Below are 27,646 nucleotides of genomic sequence, written 5' to 3'. Positions count from 1 at the left end.
TTACCAGTTCTCTGCCATGATGGAATATGATAGAACACATAGAGAACCACTGAAGGTTTACACTTGTTGTAATTTCTCTTTTTCCGCACATTCACCAAACCAGTTCAACGTTTCATGCTGACTGTTAGTTAACAGTCCAATTGCCCATCAGGTGGGGACCATAGTCAGATTAGATGGACACAGAGAATGTCAGCAAAGCTGTCAAAATGGCAATGGGTAGAGACTCTGTGGGCATATATTTTCTTCTTAATATGGCAGTTGACATGTTCACCCTTCTTGGGGAAAAAAGTACCTTAGCCTTCAAATCTGAATGAATTTGAGTTTCTTGATTGAGATTGATTTTGCACTTATGCAGAACAAGATAGTAGACTGAGAATACTAGAGTATACTGTTTCAAACTACAGATGGGGAGGTCATATTTCCAAATGGTCCCCCCAAAAATATTTCTCTGTATCAATAAACTTATAAATCAGGGAGAAGGATACACTAAACCCCTTTCCCCAGATGGGCTAGTTTCTAACACAAAGGGATGTATTTAAAAATGCACACTCCCTGCCACACATATCTGTTACTCTAAGAATACAATCCAGAATTCTACCACTTTACTCATCAGCATAAAATGTAGAATGACTCTGAACCAACCATCATGAGACTGAATTCTTAAGGAAACATTTTAAACTATGCAGCAACATGCTTGCTTGCAGTGGCTGAACCGCACAGATAGGATCATTTTCTCCATGTTACTATACTGGGGTTTTTTAAAGTAGAAATTTATAAAAGCATTGAGAAAAGACTTCAGCATGGGAAATCACTGCTCATGGGCATGGATAATTACACTAATGAATCTGAACCCCACTTTTATGTGAACAACACTCAAAATTGTTTGTATTTTAAATATAAAATATATTTCAGCAGGCTTTGATTTTCCCTTGCTAATGCACAATCAAAGCTGACTTTCCCTTGCCAATTCACAATCAAGAACTTTAAGCACTTTAAGGCTCTTGATTGTGTACCAGCTGCCATGTCTCTACCTGCCCCACACTTTACATCATATTTGGCTCATGGGCCAGAGGTTTCCCACCCCTGCTCTAGTCTGAAGTGCTGCCCAGAAAACTACCATTCCATCAGCCTTCCCCAATGTGATGTCCAGATGTTTTAGATTATAACTCACATCAGCCCCAGCCATTGTCCATGTTGAAGAACACATGGGTATTGATGCTGGAAGAGGGCTATCAGTGTGGCTTTTTAAAATATGGTAACAAAAGCTGGAAAAGAAGCATTAGTGACTTCGGTTCCTTCTCCCCATACATGTTTTGCACTGTGTGATGTAGGACGTGCAGACACCATCTGTTTTCTACATGCGGACATTCATATATTGGGAAACCATAGTTACAATTAAAGATGATTTGGTTTGTTTGATCCAACTGCAAAGGGTCTGCATGGATCATTAAACCTAGATATGATAATTCAGACTAGCCCAGATGTGTGATCTATGAACTATAGGGAATATTTTGGGCAACACATCTCATTATGGCTATCAGAAGAAGTCAATAAAGAAGACAACCACAAATCAGTCCCCCCTTTTCCTGCTTCTATATAATATATCAGCTGTCTCCTAGATAAATTGTAGAATGGCTTTGAATAAAAAATCCAATGATATTCTGGCCCTGAAGGAGAAATGTTCAAGATAGGGGGTTGTGTTTTTTCACATTTCTAGCTTTAAGATACAATGAATCTTGTCATGTTAAAGCTGTTTTGCTGTTTAGTACAGGCACCTTTGTCTCTTATTGCCAAATAACAATATTTCTTTCTCTTTTTGTTTTGAATTAGAGTATTTAATTTTCATCACATGCAGTATGTAACAGCAGCCGGTTCAGAAAATAATCATCTCCATATGAGCCACTTCTTCAATCAGGGCTAAAATTAAAATAGGACAGGGGTGTTGGTTGAAGCATGGAGCAGATGGAAATGCCTGACTTTTATTGTATTCAACTCGTTAAATAAATCATTTGGAACAATTTTATGGTACAGGAAGTCACTTGCTCATATAGCTATGAGAGCAGAAGACAGTTTTCCTTGTACTTTCTCTTTCCTGTCTTCCATTTCAGATTTCATTTGAAAGGGCAGTGAGATTTCATGGGGGCAAACTTATCTGGAAAGGTTTAGGTATATTCAAAATTAAACAGCCAGAAATGTGTGTTGTTGCAGTTGTTTTTTATACTTCAGAGGTAACTTCTATGATGTTATCAATGCAAGTCAAAACAGATGCCTTTTTTAAAAAGGAAAAATTGGATGTTTTGTATTCAGTATGGTTTAGTGGTTAGAGTGTTGGACTACAACCTGGGAGACCAGGATTCAAATCCCCACACAGCCATGAAGCTCACTGGGTGACCTTGGCCAGTCACTGCCTCTCAGCCTCAGAGGAAGGCAATGGTAAACCCCCTCTGAATACCACTTACCATGAAAACCCTATTCATAGGGTCACCATAAGTCAGAATCAACTTGAACGCAGTCCATTTTTTCAAGTCCTATCAAGAGTAGACCCACTGAAATTAATCAGCCTAAATTAATCATGTCTATTAATCTCAATGTACTCTATGTAGGACCACCCTATGTTTTCAACATGCTCAGCTGGTACATGGACCAGTGATGAGGAATCTGTGGCCATCCATATGTTCACCTAACAGCCATGCAGATGTAACTCCAAACCAAGGATGGGGAATGTGTTGTCCTCCAGATGTTGGACTCATCGCCCAATAGCTCTAGGCAGCATGGCCAATGGTCAAGGCTTATGGGAACTGTAGTCCAACAACACCTCTGACATATGCCAATTAAATTGTTTAAAATGTCATCCCCTTTAAGCATTATAGGGCATACCTCCAATGGGAGAGGTGGCATAGTGAAGATATGCTCTGCCCCTGATGTATCCCCTTTCATTGTTAATTCTGAAGTGATCCCTGTGTGTTTGAGTCTCAGGTTCAGGAACCCTGGAAAAGTAGGGCTGGTGATCCAGAGGAAGTTCAGCAGACTATTTATTTATTTATTTATCCATGCATTCATTATTAAAATATGCATGCCCCATTGTTCTATATTTAAAATCTCCAAGGTAACTAACATACTATTTTAAAATGATAATAATTACTACACAAATAGTCATCATCATTGTCATCGAGAACAAGCACAGCAGAACAGAGCCTTCAGACCAAACAAAGATAACAACAGAAACACCATCAAGCATAATTGAGCTGTAAGCTGTATAGGTCAAAGCTTTATAGGGCTGATCCCCTGCCCTCCTCCCCGCCCTCCATTCCCTGCTGGTCTGGGAGCTGTGAAATCTGCCTCTGCAATTTGCCTGGGATTAAGGCACCTAGCCCCTACTTGTCTGTTTCACAACTCCCAATGTTTTACAAATACAATGCTCCCAGTGCTTTACAAATATAGCAGAAGATTCTGGAACATGTTATAATGTATGCTTAGTTTAATGTAGGATATTTGCCAACACTGAGTTCACCATTGACCCTTGTGGACTAGGAGTGTATAGTAAAACACACCCCAAACTAGGGATGGGTGAGAAATTTGGTTCAGTTCACATTTCAAGCCAAATCTTCAAATGTGCACTTTCCGAAACAATATGAAAACCAGAACACTGCCATCCTTCAAAATACTCATTCAGATTTAGCAATGCAGTTTGCCAACCAAACAATGTTTACAAAAATGCATGTGTTAGGAGAAAATTTTCATAAAAATGAATATACGAGTCAAAATAACATACAAAATGCATTATACTGCTTGCAAAAATGTATGCATTCATCAAAACTCTACAACAATGTGTTTATTAGGAGAAATTTGCACTAACATGGTGGAGAATTTTCATAAGGGTTTTTTTTAAAAAAATGCAATTTGTTGTAGAAATGTGGAGAACTGAATTTAAGATTAGAAAAATGAGAAACTGAGCAACCTGAAATTGACAGATCTTTCCATCCCTGCCCAAACACCCTTGTAGATGTGCATTGCTGAATGCTGGTAGTGGTAGTCAAGGGAAGCCTATTTATCATTACTGATATTCCAAATGCGCTTCCAATAAACAGAGCTCTCTGAAACAGAGTTTGAAAATTCCTTCAATGCAATTAAGTACTGCACAAAGAAATGCTAGTATAAACCAGACTGGAAGCTATTGCTATTTCTGCAATTGAGGCCACACCATTTCCAGCATCTGCAATTATACCAGGGCTGATGTCAAGGGTTGGTGTGTGCACTGACAAGAGTCCCCTGGATCTGCTGCAATAAGAAGGTAGACTCACTGAGAAAGAATGCCAATGAAAGGCATCTTGCCCAAGGACCCTCCAAAACCTGAAGCCAATGCTGAAGTACACTGTAACAGGTGCTCGCTTTACAGCCTTGTCCCTAGAATTGCACTAAGGAATTTGGTAACTGAACTGGCCCATGGTCAAGCACAGAATGAACCTAGCTCTCCTGGGTAATTTCAAACAATTAAAGGTCATCAGTTTCAAGTTCTCCACATGAAAACATTCACAGACATTAGTGCGGGGCGGCCAACATCGTGTCCTCCAGATGCTGTGGACTACAATTCCCGTCAATCCCAGCCACCATAGTCAATAGTCAACATTGATGAGAGTTGTCCACAACATCTAGAGAGCACCATATTGGCTAACCCTGTATTAGCATCTTGAAATCAACATTGCTGAATTTCAGATTGGGGATATGATTTGCTCTTCAGCAACAGCCCAGATCCATCCAACAGTTTGTGGAAGGACAATTTAATAATATTGCAACCATTTGATTATAGTAAGCCTGCACAAGTTGCAACCAATTAAGCTGAATGAACCACACCAACCATGCATAATGGACTGCTGGGCATGTGGTAAAATCCCAAACACTACCATTTTGCAGTCCCAAGTAGGCAGCAAAAGTAGGAGAACCCCTGAATGGCTTCCATACATGGCTTGAGAGCTGCATTCAGTCTGGGAAATCACAATTAAGCAGAAGCCATCCACAATCAAAACCAACAATTTCAGATTTAGAAAATGTGTTTTAATGTGTAATTCTCATTTCAGAACTGTTTACTACTGTTTTTAAAAGCAATCTTTTAAGATAAATTATAAGTAGATACATTTACTCCATATGTTCAAAGAAGTAGGACCATATCTATTCCCTCAGTCACCATTACCACTGGCTCTGACCTCCCAACTTCCACATGTCCAGTGGATTGTGAAGGAGTTGCTGGCTGTCCTCATGTAGGCGTCTCCACATGGTTAGGAACCTGTCCAGTTGGGATTCCTGAATACATTAAGGAGCCTGCATAAGTAGAGAAAGCTCCCCCTTTCAACCTTCACTGAACATGCAGATGTCAGAGGAACAGAACAGGCCAGTGGTGCAACAAGGATGGTGCAGCCAGAAGACACGGTTCAACTAGGCATGGAATGAACAGTCTAATTCTGTCCTGTTTTAGTCTCATTCAGCTGTATGTTCTGTCCATCTTGTGCAGATTTTTTGAAAACACATGCAAAAAGTCTGCATTTAAATTGATGTAAACACTTTTGATGTAAAACATGCACTTTTAAGTAAAATATGCAGTTTTCACTTTTCACCCAAAAATATGCATTTTGTATGCACCTTTAACATAAAACATGCATTTTTGTGTGCACTTTTTGCACACAACTGTATCAAAAAATTCAGAGAGATGTCTGGTTTTGTTTTGTTCCTTAAGCAAATTCCTCTCCCATCCGTAGGTAGCATGGCTCCCCAATGAGATAACTCTTCAAAATTTAAACTGCATAATTTAATCTTTTATATACATCTCAAGGTCAAGAAAGTGTGAAATAATCTGGTTTATTTATTTATTTATTCACAAAAAATAAATAAATGGGATATTTTCCCCTCCAGGTTAACGGGATTTCATCTTCCTCCACCTGTGACCAGTACAAAATCTGTATTTTCACTACGATTGACCAGCGACTTTGCAGTGAGTGCCCATGGATTTAAAGTATATTATGAAGGTAAGATAATACAATGAATATACATGCTAGAACTACATCAGATATCTTCCAGTAAAAAGGGTAATGTAGCAACTACCCTTTTCAGTGCTGTATCTCTCCCTCAAATCCAACAGAAGGCAAGTAAGTGCAATTGTCACAGAGGGCAAGTGAGAGCAAATGATAGTAAGGGCAAATGAAGGCAATACTTCCTGTCTTAGTCACACTGAAAATCCCAATCCATGCATTAAACAGGATGATATCAGAATATTACATCACCAGTCAGATTTGGTTACCCAATGATGAGATTTTTATCTATTTAAATATTTTATTTTTGAGATTTCTATCCCACCCTTCACCAAAATGTAACAAGGCGAGTCACAGCAAACGTAACATATAAAACCACCAAGCGCATGTTTCTGTTCCGCTACAGTTCAGCTTCTGCTGAGGCTACAGTCAAAACTTGAATAATTAATTTCAATGCATTCCAACAGAAGGGGAACATGTAAACAATGCAGTAAATAACATTATTCATTTAACGCTTTCAGATTGAAAAAAAAATCATATTCACTTGAGTGATTTCCGTTCCTGACCTCTAAGGAAAATGCAAATTGTGGGAATTTCTACTCCCATTGCCAACAGAATTCTGCAGCATCCCTAGTCTCCATCATAGTCACTTCAAGAGCTTGAGTAAGGTCTGCCATTATCAAATGTCTTCCACAAACTCACTGCAACAGTTTCTTTTTCGTTTAGTAGTTCAGTGTTACTTCCATTTCTCCTCCTCCTATGGCTTAACTGCCCTCCCAACTGCCACTCTCCCAACTGCCACTCTCCCAACATTCCAATCTCCTTGGCAACAGTTGCTGGGAACCCCTAGAACTCTTATCCTTCTCTCATCATAAATTTATTTCTTTTCTCTTTTCCCCAGGCAACCAACCTCAAGAAGCATGCTAAAACAACAGTAGGAACATGACACTGCATAACAAAACCACATGAGTAGATACATCATCTGCCACACCAGTATAAAACCAACAAGAGGAATAATTTAGTGTAAAGATCTAAAAGCACAAATTGTAATTAAAAGGCCTGAGAGAACGAAAAAGCTCTTCAACTTGTACCTAAAAGACCATGGCACCCGGTGAGCCTCTCTGGGGAGAGCATTCCATAAACAGATTTTCTTCTCCTTCCTCAGTGAATGACTTTGCCCAATCAGAGATCATGCTGTAAAAGAATAACAGTACAATGCTACTTAGTCACTCAGGGCAACTGATCCAAAAGCTGCAATAGTGCAGAATGCAGTGGTCAGACTGCATACAGGATCAGATTACTGGCAACATGTTACCCCACAGCTGAAAGAGCTGCACTGGTTGCCAATTTGCTACTAGGCCAGGTTCAAGGTATTTGTGTTAGTTCACAAAGCCCTAAACAATTTAAGCCCAAAGTACCTCAAGGATCACCTGACTCCTTATGTTACATCTTGATCACTGAGAACTGATGGGGTACTGCTGGTGGTTCCCCATAACCATGACATTTGATTGTCCTCTACCAGGGATTCAGTTTTTAGTGTGGTAGCCCCTGCCCTGTGGAGCTCCCTACCAACAGAGGTTCAACAGGAACCATCTCTCTTTTCTTTCAAGCCTTTGTCACATGAATTTCTGTCTAACCAATGCAGTATTTATTGATGCTTTTATTATTTTTTAATGATGTTTTTATTGGTTTTTAAATTTATTGTGCCTTGCATGTTGTCAGCTGCCTTGAGGTACTTCTATGAAAAGTGTGGTTTCTAAATACTTTAATAAATAAATACACAAACTGAAAGTATCTGAAAGTGAACACCAGTGAGAGTAATGTAAACACATCAGTAAATGTTCCTGTATCATTTCCCTTCTTCAGTTGTAAATTCACTCTGGCATGGGAATTTTTTTTACCTTAAGTGGAATAATTCAGTTGGATTTGTTTAAGCAAAGCATTTACTATCTCAGCAAAACTGGGGGAGCAGTCAGACAAATCCAGAAAAGCATAATTCTGTTCCATACAGGATTTGTGACTTTTCCATCTGAGAAGCAGAAGACTGAGAGTATCCTAAGAAAGTGATTTATTAAGGTCTTTTGCTCTGCACAAGTTTGGTTATGAACAATTTACTCTCAGGGTATGGCCTGAAGGCTCATGATATATACTCCTCTTGAAGCAAAGGTTCAAATCTCATCATTGCTGCGATGAGAGACCATCCAGCATGATGCTTGTATTCCATCCTGAAGAAAGACAGGATGGAATTCAAAAAACCATGCACCTCTCATGCTTAAATCATTTTCTTCTGTCTAGCTAACAGGTAATTACCACACATATCCACCTATGAAACATGGCAGTTTGTCCACCCCATCCCTAGAAAGAGAATTTAGTCAGGCATAATCCACTATTTCACAGACTGTTTTACAGACTAAATTAGATTAGTTTGGAACAGAAGTGAAATTAATTTCACTTTGATCCAACTTTTTCACTTGTGATAAACCAGTGACATGCAATGTAGCTTAATCAGCAAGTGGGTGTTCAAGAGAGATACTGCTGTTCAGAAGGGGAGCAAAACAGCAGCTTGCAAAACACAACAGGAATCTCTATGAACTACTTGTACCTTCTAGTTGAATAGCATATTCCTTCATTCTTAGTGAGGCTTTTTTACTGTAATTAAGCAGGTAACAAGTACTGAAGATAATTCCATTTAATTTGGAAACACCTGCTGACCCTTGTCAATGGGTAGAAGAAATGAGCCAAAGAATACCTACCCAAATGTAGGTATTTGAGTCTTGTTCCTTCAAGCAAGAGTTAAGGCTTAAAGCACAGTTTTCAAGCGATATTGTTTTCAGAAACCACAGTTTACTTGTTTGCCTAATTAAGGACATTATGGTATTCCAGTGACACCATCTGTTTGTTTGGTGTAATTGTTCTGCAGCAGGGACGTGAGCAACTCCCCCTTAGAATTTCACCAGTCATATCAAAACTTGTGACTTCCCTTGAAATCCAGAGAAGAACTCACCTGAATGTTGCTTTGAATTCTGCTGTAGGTGGAGTGTCAGTGGCAATTCTAAATGACAGCAATTTGGGTCAAGAGTTCAAATTGCAGGATCACTTTATCAGTCTGTTAAGAGTCCACACTGCCACAGAAATAGTGAAGGTTGTTACCTTAGATGGCTTTAAAAGCTCAGATTTATGGAAGATAGGTCTACCAGTAACTATGAGCCAAAAAAGCTATGCAAAGCGATGTACAAAGGCAGCATACCTCAGGTTACCTCAGGACACTGGGAGGCAGGGCTGGCTCCAGGAATGCGGGGGCCCTTGGGCATTAGCCTGCCCTGGGCCCCTCTGCTTCCCTTCCGCGATCCCGTGGATCACAAGACGAACTTCCGAACTGCCTGCCATCCCCTGCTATCCCCAGCGCTTCACCTACCTTTCTCTGCTGTTCGTGCAGGGTTGCCATCAATAAAGATGGCGGCCGAGGTTTCCGTAAGGGACTAAAGCCTTTGCTGCCATCTTGGTTGATGGCATGCAGCGTGCACATTGCTGCCATCAACCAAGATGGCGGCAGAGGCTTCAGTTCCTTACAGAAACCTGGGCCGCCATCTTTATTGATGGCAACCCTGCGCGAACAGCAGAGAAAGGTAGGTGAAGCGCGAGGGATGGCGGGCAGCTTGGAAGCTCATCTTGCGATCCGTGGGATCGCAGAAGGGGAGCGGAGGGCCCCTCAGGGCCCCCCCAGGGGCTCCTAGAGCTGCGGGGCCCTCAGGCCAGTGCCCAACCTGGCCGCCCTTTGGAACCGGCCCTGCTGGGAGGAAACAACAGGGTGTTGTCAACTTTATGCCTTGCTTTTGAACCTCTCAGAAGCATCTGGCTGGTTGCTCTGAAAACACAATGTTGTGCTATAGTTATGCAAAATGTTAGGCCTAGGAGCCAAATATGTCCTTCCAAATGTATCTGGAATGTATCCTTGAATTGCCAACACACCCTGAAAGAAGATTCAACAGACACAACACTGGTGGAAAGGTTGTCTTTATTTCAATATTACTATTAGAAGGTCTCCAATAATAAGGCAATTAGAAAAGTGCAAGCAGGCAAAGTTAAATAAATGTGTATGAGGGAAGCATCTCTCCACACTCGTGGACATGCAAGCAACTGCGTTGTTGGCTCTGCAGCCACATTTTTGGAGAAAATCCTCCCAATTTGCTAAGTGAACTTTGGGTATGTGAACCCACCATCTACACCTGGGCTCCTGATGTCCAGCATTCACCAAGGTGTAAGCATGAGGTCCTATGGGTATCCCCAAGTACCCTCATTTTCTTCTCTCTAGCTAACAGGTGTGCTAGGTGCACCCCAAGTACCCCCAAGCCTCAAGAGGTCCCCCTACCCAATAATGGTGGAGGAAAGCTTACTTTTCCTTACCTGCCTGCACTGAATGCCAAACAGATCAAATCAATACAATGCCTTACAGTGTGAAGTAGGCAAAAAGGGGGGTCCTGAGTGCCAATCAGGGGCTCCCCCCAAAATTCCTACTCAGCGCCAGAAAAGGCAACTAGCCACAGGCCACAATGTATATGGAGGGATGGAGGGCACTGCAATGTGAAATGAAGAAAAGGTGGGAGAGCAGGCTGGATCACCACTCCAATTGAGCACTCCTGCCCCCATGGCTTACTGAGGCCCGTGGCGAGGCAAATCCACCCCCACTGAAGGCAGGAACATCATTCTGATAATGACTTTTGCTTGCCTGGATCACCACTGGCTACTGTTCAGCACCATGGGAATTATCCTGTGGTGTTCCACGGGGTTCCATCTTGTCCCCTGTGCTATTTAACAACTATATGAAGCCACTGGGAGCTGTCATCAGGAGATTTGGAGAGAGGCACCATCAATATGCAGATGACACCCGGCTCTACCCTTCTATTCCATCTGAATCAGGAGAGGCAGTTGAGGTGTCAAAATGGTGCTTGGAGGCAGTGGTGGACTGGATGTGGGCCAATAAATTGAGGCTTAATCCTGAAAAGACAGATGTGTTATGCCTCCAGAGTTCTTATGTCCAGGAGGTGGGAAGACAGCCTATTCTGGATGAGGTTGCCCTTTCCATGAAGGAGCAGGTCTGTACCCTGGGTGCTCTTGGATCCAATATTGTCATTGGAGGCTCAGGTGACCGCAGTGGCTAGGACTGCCTTTTTCCAGCTCTGGCTAGTTCGCCAGCTTCAGCCCCTTTTGGACAGAGAAGACTTGGCCGCAGGGGTCCATGCTCTGGTAATTTCCAGACTGGATTATCGCAATACTCTCTTAAGTGGGGCTGCCCTTGAAGATGACTTGGAAACTTCAACTTGTCCAAAATGCAGCAGCCAGATTACTGGCCGGGGTTCCCTTTAGAACTCATATAACCCCTATTTTAAAACAGCTGCATTGGTTGCCAGTTCATTTCTGGGCCCAAGGTGCTAATGTTAGTGTTTAAAGTCCCTAAATGACTTAGGTCCTAAATATCTGAAAGACTGCCTCCTTCCCTACGGACCCTCTCCGGTGTTGAGATCAGCAGCAGGGGCCCTTTCGGTAGTCCTGCCACCCTCAGATGTTATGGGGTAGTGGCCCAGGAGAGGGCAATCTCTGTGGCAGCCCCTGAGCTATGGAACTCCCTCCCCACCAAGGTGCATCTGGCAACTTCATTGTACAACATTCAGTGAATGCTGAAGATGCACCTCTTTACCCTCTTCAGTCCCTGAGATGTGTATTTTTAGGACCCACCCTATTTTCTGTGATGTTGTTTAGGTTGTTTTTAACTGTTTTAGATCATGTGTTTAAAATTATTGTAACACACACCCCAGGACCTTTGGGTGAAGGGTGGAAGCTTACTTAGAAAACAATGCAGCTCTCAGGCTGAAAAAGTTTCCCTATCCTAGAACTAGATGGGCCTTTTGTTTGGTCTTGGAAGCCAATGTTCATATAAAGTTTCTGCAGGTAGTAGTATAGATAAAAAAACAAAACTGCTATAGAAGGAAAAAATGATAGGAATAAATTTCACTGTTTTGTTATTTATAGTACTTTTATATATGGTATATGTGCAGTAAATAGCTTTGCTTTATTTTATTGATCTTAGAAGGCCTTGAAACGCAGCAAGCAGGGTTTGTGACATTGTCTTTGACTATCAAAATTCTAGGATGCTGGCAAAAGTTCACAGCTGCTTATAAGGCTGCAGAGACTGTGGTGACCATTTTGAATGTTTCTAAATATTTCAGACAGTACATGAACAAATGAATTGATGAGTTTCAACAATACTAGCGAATTTTCTCAAGGGAATTTCACATATCCCAACCCTCAGTGTTTTAACCAGATCATCTTGTCATAATAGTGCTACAATAATGTTTTGAGGTCCTAAAAGGGTGGTAAAGAGCAAGCTTTGCATGCAGAAGTGCCCAGGTTCAATTCCTGACCTAGTGGGAAAAATCAGCCAGTACTTGGCTAAGTAGACCAATGGCTGGACTTAGTCAAATGCAGCTTCATATATACATATGCTAAAAAATGTTGAAGTCGCAGGATGAAAGCATAAAACAGCAAAAATATTAAGAAAATGCCAGAAAAAAATGCAAAATATGAGTTTGACATAATGCCATCAGAAATCTGCAATACCATTTATTCATAGTGTAATGAAGGATCTGCAACTGATGTAATGAATTACTGTAGTATGTTAAGCAAACAGTATTCATATAATTAACATGTATAAGGGTATGTTTCCTAGCTAGAATTTTGGTAGTTTGTAAGTTAGTAAAATATCTGAACAAATGGAATCATTGAACTATGTTTTGACTGCCTATTAAAATTCAGGATTCTAATGAAAATAGAAAAGGCAAAGCTGTAGCCAATTGTGCTTGATTGTGTATGCATGAGAAACGTGGCAATTTGAATTCATTTTTCAAGTAAGGTTCTTGTGGGACAAAATGAACACTCATAAATGGTATCTAATGCAGGTGGTCCCTAGTAATATTTAAGGATGAACTGGGTTCACACATTACGATGAATGCACATAAAAGAGAGATTGGGATCATGTCCAGTTCATGCCCAGATGAGAGAGTGGGGTCAAATTTGTACTCTTATTTATTTATTTATTTATTTATTTATTTATTTATTTATTTATTATTATGCCTGTTTTTCAATAGCCAATTGGCATTCCCAGGGTGGAGTGGAAGAGAATATTTAAAAGACATCAAAATACCTAAAAAAGCAATAAAATGACATCACTGTACAAGATTGATCTCCAGTTAATGAAAGAATGAAACAAGTAGTTTGTTAAACACAGTCATTTTACCATCCATCTGTATCTAACTACCAAGTTATGTCTGTGCAAAAAATTTTTGCTCAGGGATAGCATGGCTGTAGGCTCATCAACAGCTGATATGTGGAACCTAGGGAACAGGTGAAATCATCTGTCAGAAAATCTTGGGTAGTTGACTAATCCTACTCAGAGTGGACCCATTGATGCTAACGGACATGACTAACTTTGGTTCATTAATTTCAGTGGGTCTGAGTAGGAGTTAGTTAAATACAAGCCCTTGATTTAAAAAGAAATGGAAAAATGGAAAGAAGTTTCACCATGTGATGTTCAGTAAATTTCTTTATATTAGTGGGCAAAAGTACTGTAATTAATGCTGACTTAGATCACATAATCATTGGATTAAAGGACATGGAAGCACTAGGTGGAAATAAATCACATGGCTTATTATTATTATAATTATTATTTAGTAGTAGTAGTGGTAGTAGTAGTATTTAGATTTATTATGCTGGCCCGCATGACGCAAGTGTTTTGTGCTTGCAGTCACACAAGATAAAGAGATGTAATCATCCATCTCCTGTTTTGGTCATCTCAATAAAGATACAAGAGGTTGTATCCAATAGTGTCTCTTGGCTGCTGATAAGGCTTCCATCAATGGTTTAGTGAGAAAAGCAATTTTGGGCAACTCTCTCTCCCATCTCCAGCCCTCCACACCCTCCCTGAATCTGTTCAAGAAGATAAGGGGACTCTCCAGAACAGATTTAGGAGGTGGAGGGGGCTGCAGGAGAAAGGGAGAACCACTGGAAATGACTCCCCTCCCCAACCTGCTGATATAAGCGTTACTACCAGCTGAGCTTCACCATTGGCTACAACCTGTACTATGTTCCTCATTCTGTGCTGTATAATTGTTTCATCAAAAGATGAAACACTGGTGGGAAGGGCCATGGTTGTGTGCAAAAGTTTCCACGTCCGATCCCCAGGATCTCCAGGTAATGATAGGAAAGACTTCCTGCCTGAAACCCTGGAGCCATACTGCTGTTTGATGCAGACAATACTGAGCTAGATGGAACAGTGGTATGACTCAGAATGAGGCAGCTTCCTATGCTCCTGTGACTTTTTTTTTCTGGATCAGAGGCTGGAATGGAAGACTGGAAAAAGTAAATTAGACATTTTGTCTCCCCAGAACAGGTTTGCTCTGGGGTCGAGTAGTGTGCACTAATTTATTTTGGGACTTTTACTGCTTGAGCTTGGTGCTGTATTTATATAATTCCTTTTTAATCTGCATATTGTAAATGTACATATATATTATTACAAAGAAACCACAAATCAAGTCCATTCTGTCACTCACAAGAAACTAAATGTGCAATGTTGTCATTGTCAAAAAATCAGTGCCAGGTCTGCAACCAGTTCAGTGCTTTAGCAGATTGCTAACAGATCAGTCATATAATTAAAATAATTCCTCAGTGCTTCTTCAGGGAAGTAATTCTTTAGCTTTGGCAACATAAGGAGAATGGAGACAGCAAAGGAGATGAAACTAGATGAAAAAGTATCAACTTCAGAGGTGTAAGATTACTAATGGGGGCTGAAAGCATCAATGGCACTCTTCTGAAGCAACTGTAGGCAAAGTTCACATTCATGGTTCCCTACCTGATTGGCATGTGTTGAAGAAAATACCATTCATCTGTAATCTTGGCATCTGGCCACAAAAATCCCACATGCCTCATGTGACACATTGCAGCCAAAAAATTAATTCGGCTAAGCTGTTTATCTGAGATCCTCACCAGGCATGTAGCAGCTGAAGTTGTCCAACTATTATTGATCTTATTTTCCAATGTTTTATTCTCTCCCCTTCCCCATATTTTTTTTTTACTTTTTTGTGGGGAGAGGATGGAAACACATATTCTCATTTAAAATAAAATTATTTTCATTTAAAATAAAATTCAGGGAGAGCAAGCAGGACAATGTGTGCCAGTTTAGGAATTGATTTGCCAGGGAAATTCAATATTCCATGTCTGTTCATATTGTAATTTGTTTGTGTCCAAGTTAACTTCTATTTCTGCTGCCTTGTTTTACTTTTATATTGTTAAACCTTGCTTTGTAATGATCTAATGATTAGAAACAAATCTGATCAGATCAGTTCACTAAGGAATGGCGTGCCAAAATATTTGCAATCCCAGCCTAAATGCACATATTAATAAAGACTGGGGGAGGGCTGTCCAAAGCTTTCCTTGGATTGATCCAGAAAATTTGACTTTCCCTGAAAAAATATCAGGAAAATGTGGGGAAATTTCCTGAGCCAATCTGAGACCTTTGCAAAATGTTGCCTCCTCTACTGGCCTCCCAGCCACTCTGCCTTCTAAGGCCAATTGGAAGAAATGAATTTCCCATGACATCTGGCACCCTGGCATACTTTTAGATAGAACAACATGGGGTGGGATTCCTTTCTCCTCTCTGTTTATCAAAGCCAGAGAAGAATTTCAAGGCTTGTAAAACTCACCTCTCACTTTAAGGCAGGTGTTACAAACCTCTAATGTTCTTTCCTGAGCTAAACTCTAGAGAACTTCTCCAACATGATACTCTGTAGATGTTTTGGACAACAACTCCTCTCATCTTTCACCTTTGGCCGTGCTGGCTGGAGACTAATGGGAGTTGTAGTCCAAAACATCTAGAGGCCATCACATTGGGTAAAGCTGATCTAGAGCCTGCTGGGTATGCATGTATAGAGAATTCTTGGTGTCCCTGGGCAAAAAAAGGAAAGACCTGGTGATCAGCCATGTGGTTATTCTTTGATGGATTGCAACCATTATGTAAAGAAAAAGGTTTAGCAATGTGTTGTTATACAGAGAAAGCACAGAGAAAGGGGAGCAACACTGGCCAGGAAAGACCCCAGTCCAGTTTTCCAGGACCCAGTTATGTGATTACTGGAAAACATCTGAGGCTATACCAACACCTATACAGTAGGGCCCCACTCATACGGCAGGTTACGTTCCAGACCCCCGCCTAAAAGCAAAACCCGCTGAAAAGCGGAACTCATTCAATAGAATGGTGCCTGACGCCCAAAATATGCCATAAAAGTGGAACAAGCGCCATGAGTGGGGCCTTACTCTAATTGAAAGCTGCCGTATTAGCGGAGCGCCGCAAAGCGGGCCGCCACAAACCAGGGCCCTAACTGTACATGCTACCAGTCATCATGTGGTTAGCCCAATATGCTAGTCACTGCAGAATGTACATACTAATCAAAAAAGTTTCATCTTGTACTCTGTTAAGACTTTATTTGGGTCAGCTTCTGAAAGCGTCTCCAGAGATTTCCCAGTTTAACTTTTCAAGGTGTGATTTCTAAAAACCAGTGCTCTCCTAGGCATGTTTCCATGTGTTTTGCCACATCTTCATAATGTGATCCCAACACCTAATGCTTCTGTTCCCCAGATCTGTCTGCTTCTCTATCTAATCTAACTCTTGCAAGGCCTTCACCATTACAAAATAAAATGTTGTGAAATTCTAATAGGTTACTGAGACAGGACTTTCCCTTGCAGAAGCCATGCTGGCTCTGCTTCAGCAAGGCTTGTTCTTCTATGTGCTTAGTTAATCTAGCTTTAATCATACTTTCTACCAGTTTTCCAGGGACAGAAGTTAAGCTAACTGGCCTGTAATTTCCGGGATCCCCTCTGGATCCCTTTTTGAAGATTGGCGTTACATTTGCCACTTTCCAGTCCTCAGGCACGGAGGAAGACCCAAGGGACAAGTTACATATTTTAGTTAGCAGATCAGCAATTTCACCTTTGAGTTCTTTGAGAACTCTCGGGTGGATGCCATCCGGGCCCGGTGATTTGACAGTTTTTATATTGTCCATTAAGCTTAGAACTTCCTCTCTCGTTACCACTATTTGTCTCAGTTCCTCAGAATCCCTTCCTGCAAATGTTAGTTCAGGTTCAGGGATCTGCCCTATATCTTCCACTGTGAAGACAGATGCAAAGAATTCATTTAGCTTCTCTGCAATCTCCTTATCGTTCTTTGGTACACCTTTGACTCCCTTATCATCCAAGGGTCCAATTGTCTCCCTAGATGGTCTCCTGCTTTGAATGTATTTATAGAATTTTTTGTTGTTGGTTTTTATGTTCTTAGCAATGTGCTCCTCAAATTCTTTTTTAGCATCCCTTATTGTCTTCTTGCATTTCTTTTGCCAGAGTTTGTGTTCTTTTTTATTTTCTTCATTTGGACAAGACTTCCATTTTTTGAAGGAAGACTTTTTGCCTCTAAGAGCTTCCTTGACTTTGCTCGTTAACCACACACACACACACACAGAGAGACTAACCAATCAAAACATCTTAGGTAGCTGTGGACTAGACAAGACCCCTACCTGAGATTCTAGAGAGCAATGGGTAGGTATGGAGTTCCTTGATTGCTTTTAGTTACATGCAGATTAATGGTTCTTCTTTCCACAATTCCCCTTACCCCTGTCAACCTACTATAGGCTCAAGGGTAGACTAGTCTGTGCTTAGCTCAGAACATTCCGAAATCCTGGTGTGGATGGAATGGATCTGACATAAACATTACAGCAGAACGAGAGATCATACAAAATAAAATGTCTGAGTAATTTTTTTAAAAAAACTCTTAACCTGGTGCTGAAGAGTCAGTGTGGTGCAGTGGTTAAGGTGTTGGACTATGACCTGGGAGACCAGGGTTCAAATCCCCACATAGCCATGAAGCTCATTGGGTGACCTTGGGCCAGTCACTGCCTCTCAGCCTCATGAAAACCCTATTCAAAGGGTCGCCATAAGTCGGAATCGACTTGAAGGCAGTACATAGATAGAGCAGTACATAGATAGAGAAGAGGGCTATGCATACAATTCTTTGGGTTATTTGATACCACAGAATGCAGCCTTTTAACTTAATTCCTATCTGATTGCCCACCTCTCTGCCCTGGATCACCTGTAACACTAAGCCCAACCATGGCTACTCACAGTGAAAATTGGAGCCACTTTGCTCTTTCCTCAGTCATCCTGCTTCCACACTGTTCTGAGTTAAGCCATTATTTGGCTTAGTATTACAGACAAACCAGAAGCTGTAGCCATGGTTTGTTCTTGGCTTGCCACTTGTGGTTTGTCTGGATGAGATGAGCCACAAGTCCAGGTTTGCATGTAATGCTAAGCCAAACCATGACTTAGTTCTGGGTAATGTGGCAACAGGATAACCAAGTGAGGAATGAAGCAGCTGTGGTTTTCACTGGGTCTTCACACATTCATGCTTCTTTCCATCCCATCAGTCAAAACAGCCAAACTGGTGAGGACTAGAGAGAGGGCTTTTTCAGTTGTGGCCCCCACCCTGTGGAACTCCCTCCCAAATGATCTCCACCAAGGCCCTTCCTTGATGAGTTTCCGCCGGTCCTTGAAGACCTGGCTCTTCAGGCTGGCTTTTGGCATGGGCTAGATTTTATCTTCATTGTTTTTAGATTTTTAATGTCTAGGTATTGTATGGCTATTTTGTACGTTGCCCAGAGTGGCTGGACAACCAGCCATACGGGCGATTAATAAATTAAATAAATAAATGCTTAGCCCTGGATTGGCTTAGTGTTATGTGCAAACTGGGCCTTGCCTTAGCACAAATGGAGACCAAGAACAGGAGCTGCAGGCAACATGCCCTATGTTTTGCAGTACATGTAAATTCTGTTCAGTCTTGGCACTGAGTCAAACTTTGGTTTTTGCTGTTTTTCCCCCCCTCTTCGTTTTTACTCATAGAATGTTCTTTTCTGATACTTCTTATGGCGTTGCCAATTTCATTAGTGCTTACTCAAGAGACCATGATACGAATGTGCTGAACATTAAACATAATTGTTTAATGTTTTATACTCACTGTCTTCTGAATAATGTGTCTGAGGCAAATCCGGACTGTATTGCTATCCCACATGCAACCATGACTAATACCGTAATATCAAAAACATAAGACTGTTTTAACAGCAGATGTTTCTTTTCAAGATATCTGACATCCCTGTGTAGACTTCTCTAATTGTGATTTGTGCCTTGGATATAAAGAGATGGATATAAAGAGATGGGCCAACGTGCTTTGAGCAATAACTGGGCCATAACTCCAAAGGCAGGAATGGAGAACCTGTGGTCCCTCCAGCATGTTGTTGGACTACAGCTTCAATCATTCCTGACCATTAGCTATGCTAGCTGGGGCTGATGGGAACTGGAGTCCAACAACACTGAAGGGCCGCCAGTTCCCTATCCCTAACATAAGGAACTTGCAACTAACAGAATGCTACTCTAATTACTCCATTTCCCAGCATGAGTACAATGGCTTCCATAGAGGGGGAGGACACAATGGGTAGTTGTCCTCTCTGGATGAGAGAACTGTAGATCCCCAGCTTTCATTAAAAAAACCCCAACAGTAAGTTTATAGCATTCATAGAATCTGAAATATGAGGCAAAATGTGCAGGCGCTATTGTCATTTCTTGTGACAAATGAGCCTGCTCCACCCTTTCAGCGTTTTACTACACCACCACCACCACTACCACTTTATTGTTATGTGCCTTCAAGTCAATTATGACTTATGGCGACCCTATGAATCAGCGACCTCCAAGAGCATTTGTCATGAACCACCCTGTTCAGATCTTGTAAGTTCAGGTCTGTGGCTTCCTTTATGGAATCAATCCATCTCTTGTTTGGCCTTCCTCTTTTTCTACTCCCTTCTGTTTTCCCCAGCATTATTGTCTTTTCTAGTGAATCACGTCTTCTCATGATGTGCCCAAAGTATGATAATCTCAGTTTCATCATTTTAGCTTCTAGTGACAGTTCTGGTTTAATTTGTTCTGACACCCATTTATTTGTATTTTTCCTGGTCCATTGCATAAGAATAAACTCCTTGGTATAGGACAACAAATCTCTTCTCCTTTAACTTTTTTTTGTACTGACAGGCCTATGCAGATATTTAAAATGTTTTGAGTAGCCAGTCATTTTAATGATTGTCTTGTATTGTTTAAAATGTTTTTATGTTGCTGTACACTGCCCGGATGTTTTGCAAGATAGCAGTATATAAATGCTTTTATAAATATATAAACATCAACTCCTGTTTGAGCAAACCCTTTCCTGGCTCAGAACCATTGAGTATCTCTGCCTCCCTGGTCATGCCTATGAATATTCTGAAAATGTTCATGTTGCTGTTTTTCTAATTCCTCTCTCATGCCTTGATCTTGATGAGGTTTTTTCACCAGTTCCTCTAAAAATATGAACAATTCTCACATATTATTTGCATCATTATAAATATACTAACATATGTACAGTGCCTTGCAAAAGCAATCAGACCCCTGACCAATGCTCTCATATTACTGAATTACAAATGGTACATCGTAATTTCGTTCTGTATGATATTTTATTTTGAAACACTGAAACTCAAAATAAATTATTGTAAGGTGACATTGGTTTTATGTTGGGAAATGTTTTTTTTGCAAGGCACTATATATTATATGCATATATATGCCAGGTTTCCTAAAGTCAGCAGCACATAAACAGATACGTAAAACAATGCATATAACTGTATAAAAATAGTTATGCATTAATATTTATAAAATTATGCTGCAGAAATAGAGTACTGCATGGGGCTTGATTCTTTTATATGTAATTCTCTCTCTCACACACACACACACCTTAATGTGTGTGTGTTACGTATGTATAAATGTAAATATAAATGTATAATTTTGCATAAAATTAGGCTTTTTAAAAAAGAATTCAACAAGGCATGAATGGCTTGGACGTAAGCAGATGCTTGATTCAAAAGGAGGTCCAATGTGGGTAAAGCTAGATCTGGTTGCAACTGCCAAAGTCCTTGTATAAATCCATTTAAAATGGAAGAAAATTCCCTTTGCCCACAACTGAACCCTGAGGACACTAACCCTTACTCATCCTTTACCTGAATAGTATCTGCTTATTCTCTGACCTACTTAACTAAGTGCACTATACTACCACATTTCAGGCATTTTGTTGAACACACAAGGGTATAAACTGGGAAATGGAATTGAGGCTTGCATATATTTATTTATTTATTTAAAAAGTTTATACCCCGCCCTTTTTCCGAGGAACTCAGGGCAGCTTACATTAAAAACCAGAAATAATTAATAAACATGATATTCATTTTAAACAATTTAAAAATAGATTAAATAAACATAAGTTAAAACTAACTACATTCGTTAAAAGCCCATCTAAATAGAACAGTCTTCACCTGCACACGAAAAATCGATAATGAGGAAGCCGACCGAACCTCACTAGGGAGAGAATTCCACAGTCCAGGGGCGGCCACCGAAAAAGCCCTATTCTGAGTCTCTGCAAGATGAACTTGCAGGAAAGAAGGGGTAATGAGAAGGATCTCGCTGGAGGATCTTAGAGTCCGAGCAGGTTCATAGAGGGAGAGGCGCTCTGACAGATAGCCTGGACCTAAGCCGTATAAGGCTTTATAGGTCAAAACCAGCACCTTGAATTGTGCCCGGAAACAAATGGGCAACCAGTGGAGCTGATACAGCAGAGGGGTTGTATGTTCTCTATATCCCGCCCCAGTTAGCATCCTGGCTGCAGCTCTTTGTACCAATTTCAGTTTCCGAGAAGTCTTCAAGGGCAGCCCCATGTAGAGCGCGTTACAGTAGTCTAATTGGGATGTAACTAAGGCATGTGTCACCGTGGTCGAGTCTGACTGATCAAGGAACGGGCGCAGTTGGCTTAATATAAGCCCTGCCCCCTTACCCCTGTGCTTTGCCTCCACTTTTGACCTTTGTACATTGCACTGGAATTCTAAGCATGGTCCGCCGAACATAGAATTTTCCCTGTGATTAGCAACTTTGATAGGATAGGGTTCTTAAATGTAGGGAGACTTTGAAGCATGTTCAGCTGAATGCGCTTAGAAGATTGGGGTAGGGCTAATGTGCATATTCCTACTGTTCCCTATACATGTTCATTTTGAATGCCTGAAGGGTGCTACTCTGTTTACAGCCTCCTGCCTCTCATACTTCTGTAGACACTTACACATTGAGTCTATTTATTTTCTCTACAATCGGAGCCTTGGAAACACACAAAATAAAGCGTATTGTTTTCCAATTTAAATTGTACTTCATCTAATCAGACAGACAAATTTGGGCACCTGCCCATAATCTTTAGGGCCGGATATTACTTCTTTTATATGATTGATGGTGAAATCTGTTAGCTATCCTCTCAGGGACACAAAGATCATAGTGCTATATGCTGCATTGCCAAAACCAAATGTGCAAATAACGCATGACCCTGAGAGGGCAAGGCCATTAGACAGAATTCTGAAGCAAATCAAAGAGCTGATTTCATGGCTCCAGGCATAATATCTTCCCAAGCCATTAGCTCATAAGTGACAACATGATAGATCTAGTGTGTTTGTAACATTACACAGGGAGTCAGAGGTGAGGAAAATAAGTATATATATCATGTCAGGGTTTTTTTCCCTAAACTTTCTCTTTTGTGGAACACTTGACCTAATAGATGTCTTATTCTGCTGGCAGTGGGAACCCAAACCACATGGTTAACTGCTTCAGTAAAGCAGCACCCTGTTGTGTGGCCATTTTTAACCAAGCCACCAAAAAGAAAACCACCTTGTTTTGAGAAGTTTCTTCTGCTGTTGTTAAAATCAGATTGAGCTATGTGAATGAGATAGCAAAAGGATTGTTAACAAAGTGACCAATGCAGAAAAAATGGAATGTGACTGATATATTAAGGCGGGGTGACTGACCTGTAGGAATGCAGAGATCTCATGAAACAAAGGAGAGGTTCCCAAAGATACAACACAAAACACAAAGCCAAAAATGACAGAACCAATAATAAGGATCCGTGTACAAGCCAAAATTTATAAATGCAAAACACTCAGATAGTAATAAGTACAAAAATGCAAAACACAGGTAATTGTGAACAAAACAATGTATAAATACAAAACAAATAGATGAAAAATGAAACAGGACTCCGAAGTATATCAGTCACGAGCTCTCCAAGATTGCCAACTTACTTTGTACTTTCTCAAACAACAGAGGATGTAAAACCAGCAGCTATCAGTCCTTCAATTCTTCAGTTTCATTTTAAAGCAGAGGATATTCGGCTATGCATGTGTGTGTTATGTGCCTTCAAGTCGATTACGACGAATGGCAACCCTATGAATCAGCGACCTCCAATACTCTCTGGAAAAAGCAATGGACCATTTGTTTATTGAAAAATATGTTTACCTGTGGATTAATATTGTTATATAAAATAACATAATATAGAAATACCTGGTAGATTCAGTCAAATCAGTACAGATAGTTGCAGCAGGGTAATTAATCCCTTCGTTTGCTGCAAAAAATGCAAATAAATTCTTATCTGAATACTGTGAATTAACATATGAATGTGAATATCAAAGTCAAAAATACACATCTATAATCCTCTGGTCAAAGTAACACCTTGCCCAGTAAGGGTAAATGTTTGAAAGCTTCTTTGAGACAAAAATCAAACTGAGGTCTTATAGGCAGTGTGGCTGCCAATTAATGAACATACACAGCTCAGATGAGTGGCTTCTCTAAGAAACATCTAAAAGAGCCATATACAAGGAAAACATACAAAACCATTTATAAAAATACAGATAAATCAATTTTATCATTTAAATTGGCTGGAGATATGGTGCTTGAAGTATAAATGCAGAACACCCCTTGTAATGTGAGTAATAAATCCAAGGACATTCTTTTGTGTGGAAAGAATGGATCTTTTCATTTGCACAAAATAAGAAGTCAGAAAGTCCATGCTTGGGTTTGGAGCAACCTGTTATTATAAAGGATGTTCCGTGTGGGAACTAAGACGTCCAAGAACACAGTTTGAATTAACACTTGTCATCAATTTTATTGATTCAGCTGGAAAAAAAACTGTAAATTTCAGAGACCCGAGAAAACAAAATAAAGATATCATCAATGTTACATCCATAATATTTAAAATATTTGGAAAATGGATTATGTCTGGGATTCAGAATCATAGTATTTTCTAACATAGTCATATATAAATTTGCTATGCTAGGGACTACCAAACTGCTTAACACAACTCCTTTTACTTGGAAGTAAAAGTGGGTGTTAAATCTGAAATAATTCTTCACTAAAATGACATTCAATAAATCTAGATGAAAACGTGTAGGTAGAGTAGTGGAAGAACGAGATGATAAAAAAGTTACAATAATGGGTATGCAGTAGTGCAATGGCAAATTCAGAAGTGCAGGGTCCCTTCATGATAGTTATAGCCATGCCCTCTCCCATCCCTCTCTTTTTTTGCTGCTGGATTGAGAATTACATCCTTGTTAATTCTTTTCCCACAACAACAGAAGCCCCTAGGAGCCAATCTACACGAAAGGGAAGAGTGTTAGCTATTAAGAAGAGTCTTCTCAGTGGCTGACTCACTTCCTTTCATTCTGATTGGCTCCAATCAGCAGGAAAGGATAGCAAAGCATGTTAGAAAACTCTTCTCAGTGGCTAACATACTCCGCTTTCATGATGATTGGCTCATAGGATGCTGGAAACTAGTGCTAATTTAATGCCAGGCAAGTGAGCTGCAAAAGGCTTTACACATTCAACACGATCTGACCATCTTGTTTCAGACATACCATGAAGAGAACAACCAATACGGTTTTGTAGTAATTCCCACCGCTTATCAGCTCTGCACTGAGACAGCAGTGCCGGTGGGGGCTGGAAATTCCTGGGTAGTTATCAGGGCGGGAAAGTCCTTAGCTGGCAGTCGGGTTGTAAATCTGCCAGGCTAACGAGGATGAAGCATGATAAGGGCAAGCCAGAAGTCCAGAAGCGAGGTCAGTAGAGGTCCGGGTTCAATTGCCAAGAGGTCAGTGCAAGGTAAGATTCAGGGAAACTAGAAACACACGAAGCCACACCTGATGTTATAGTCAGCAACAAGCTGAAGCCACGGTTTGACTTTTAAGGAGCAGGTTTGTCAGCAGGTGTGAGCCCTCAGCATTTTGGCCTTAAGTGGACAGGCCTGCCCCTCTTCTGACTGACCTTCTGCTGTCTACGTTCTGCAGGTGAGGGGGGAGTATCCTGTACACTGTCTGCGTCTGGCTGAAGGGCTTCAGTTGTGTCTGGGGTGCTCTGCAGCTGAGGGGGAGAAGGAGCTGGGTTCTCAGGAGTTTCCTCCGTTTCTCCTTCTGGGTCTGCTGCTTCTGGGTCTGCTGCTGTTACTCCTGAGTCATCCTCGTCTGATGAGTCCTCTGACGGGGCCATGACACTGCTTAGCACTGGAACTGAACAGGTGGTACACAGTTTGAATTGTTCTGGAAAAGGTTATTGCTTCAGGTATGCATTCAGCAGCAGCATTTCCACATAAGTTGAGTGTGTGACAACCGTAAGGTGAAAAAATTGCTGTTGAGCATTGTTCTTGTATTTTTGCTTGTGCGCCGTTGTATTTTCTGGCCATATTTGCCCCATTATCGTAGCCTTGAGCTCTACAATCACTGTGAGGAATAGCATGTTCTTTCAATGTATCAGTTACCAACTGAGCAATTTCTTCTCCTCTTGTTGCTACAATCTGCAAACTTGAGAAATCCTTCTTGAATCTCATACTGCATTTCTTTTAAAAGTACGTATCTCAAAAGAAATGTTGTTTGTTCAATATGGGAAGAGTCTGGTGTGGAATCTACTATTATTGCAAAGTACTTTGCAGATTGCCTCTCAAGCAAAATGTGTTGTTTCACAAGATTCGAGCATTCTGCAATAAATTCATTTTGTGAGTCAGGGGACAGATAATGAACTTGAAGCCGCTCACTCCTTTTCTGTGACTCCTCTACACTTAGCACATGTTCCTGAAGGATGGGGTCCCACCTGGAGAGCAGTTCAATGAGTCCTAAAAAGTTTCCATTGTTTGAATCACCAATTCAATGGGATGAACCAGTAAATGCTAGACCGTGTTCTCCCAAGAAGAGTACAACATCGATGATGCGCTTTAAAAGGTTGTACCATTTCACAGCTTCAGTTTTGATTGACACTTCTAAGATGATGTCAACTCCTGCCTCAGACAGCAGGCGCCTTTCTAGTTCTCGCCAAGCTAGGTAACATTCTCTGTGACTATTGTCTTTTTCATGTTTTGGGATCCTGTAGGAAAGTTTCCGCCACTTCCCATTAGAATCCCAGCCTTCAGCAGATACCAGTGCAGACTGAGACGCAGAAGTGCTAGTCTTGACTGTCTTGTGCCAAAATAATCGACATAGAAAGCAATATAAAGCTTGTTTCTGTTGACTCCAGACAAGCCAGTCTCTTACATGTAGTTCTCCATTAGTGCTTTGAAATTTCCGTATGCTTTCTGGGAACACTTGATTGCAGCTGTCTTTTGGGAATGTTTTAGGCAGAGGGATGTGACCATTCGTAACATACTTTTCTATTTCCTTTTGAGATGGAAACTCGGTTGTGATACACCCAATGTCAAGGCCTACATTATGATTACTCCTCTCATCTTCCAAATTCACTTCCACATGCGTCTGTATGTCTGTTTCTTTCTGTTTTCCATTTTCATTTTCTGCATTTGCCCCTTCATCAAAATACTGTGCATGATTACCCAAATCAACTGCTCCTTGTTTGGGGATGAGGTTTCCAACAGTTTCTTCTTGCTCCAATTCTGTAGGTGAGTTCAATGAAAATTTTTTTGAAGCCGCACTTAATCCAAATTGAAAGAGCGTTTGTTGACCCCTTTTTTCATTTTCCTCTCGTTCTTTCTTGTCTTGTCTTTTCTGGGCTCCTGATTTGTGAGAATACATATTGGAGAGATGATTTTCTCATCGTGATAGGGTTTAAAGGTTCACACTGCTTACCTTGTATGAGCCCTCAAACCGCATTTTTCCTTTCATACTAAAGGGGAAGGGTTAATCTAGCTTTCTAATGACCACACCCTCTTAAGGTCAAAGTATCTCTTCCTCTTGTTACCTTGGCCACTGAGCATGCTCAGTTTCTTCCAGAGTAAGTTTCATAAAAGATGAAAAAAATCCTCAAGTTTGATTATTTGTATTTTCAGAATCCAACAGAAATACAAATATTTGTTTGAACAATGTTATGCTTTTTTGCACAAGTTAGGGGGGGGGAAGAAAACACACACACCATTTGTAGCAGGCTTGCAGAATGGGAGCCAGCAGGAAATGACATAACAAAGGGAGGAAAAGGGAGCTCCTTTCCTTTGGCTCCCGGGCCCCCTTTTTGACCTCGGGCCCAGGTAAGATGTACCCCCAGCACCCCCCTCTCATGGGCACTGCTCCCTTCAGTCTTCTTTTCTCAAGGCTAAACATGCCCAGTTATTTCAGTCTCTCCTCATAGGATTTTCTTTCCAGTCCCCTGATCATCCTCATTGCCCTCCTCTGAACCTG

At 40.8% G+C, this 27,646-nt stretch overlaps 1 protein-coding gene across 3 annotated transcripts in view; it reads left to right on the top strand.

Moving 5' to 3' along the window:
* The window catches only part of CSMD3 (CUB and Sushi multiple domains 3), a 1,044,618-nt gene that overhangs the window by 236,759 nt on the left and 780,213 nt on the right, over window positions 1-27,646 (top strand). For all 3 annotated transcript variants that reach the window (XM_061605340.1, XM_061605331.1, XM_061605321.1), the window contains exon 3: window positions 5,905-6,017. In XM_061605340.1, coding sequence (XP_061461324.1) covers window positions 5,905-6,017 — 113 coding nt within the window. The remainder of the gene's footprint in view (window positions 1-5,904; window positions 6,018-27,646) is intronic.

The sequence above is a fragment of the Rhineura floridana genome, chromosome 1 (assembly GCF_030035675.1).
Source record: "Rhineura floridana isolate rRhiFlo1 chromosome 1, rRhiFlo1.hap2, whole genome shotgun sequence".
In the NCBI taxonomy this organism is placed as follows: Eukaryota; Metazoa; Chordata; class Lepidosauria; order Squamata; family Rhineuridae; genus Rhineura; species Rhineura floridana.
Note: the sequence above shows the minus strand (reverse complement) of the source record. Positions and strands in the feature narration are given on the sequence as shown.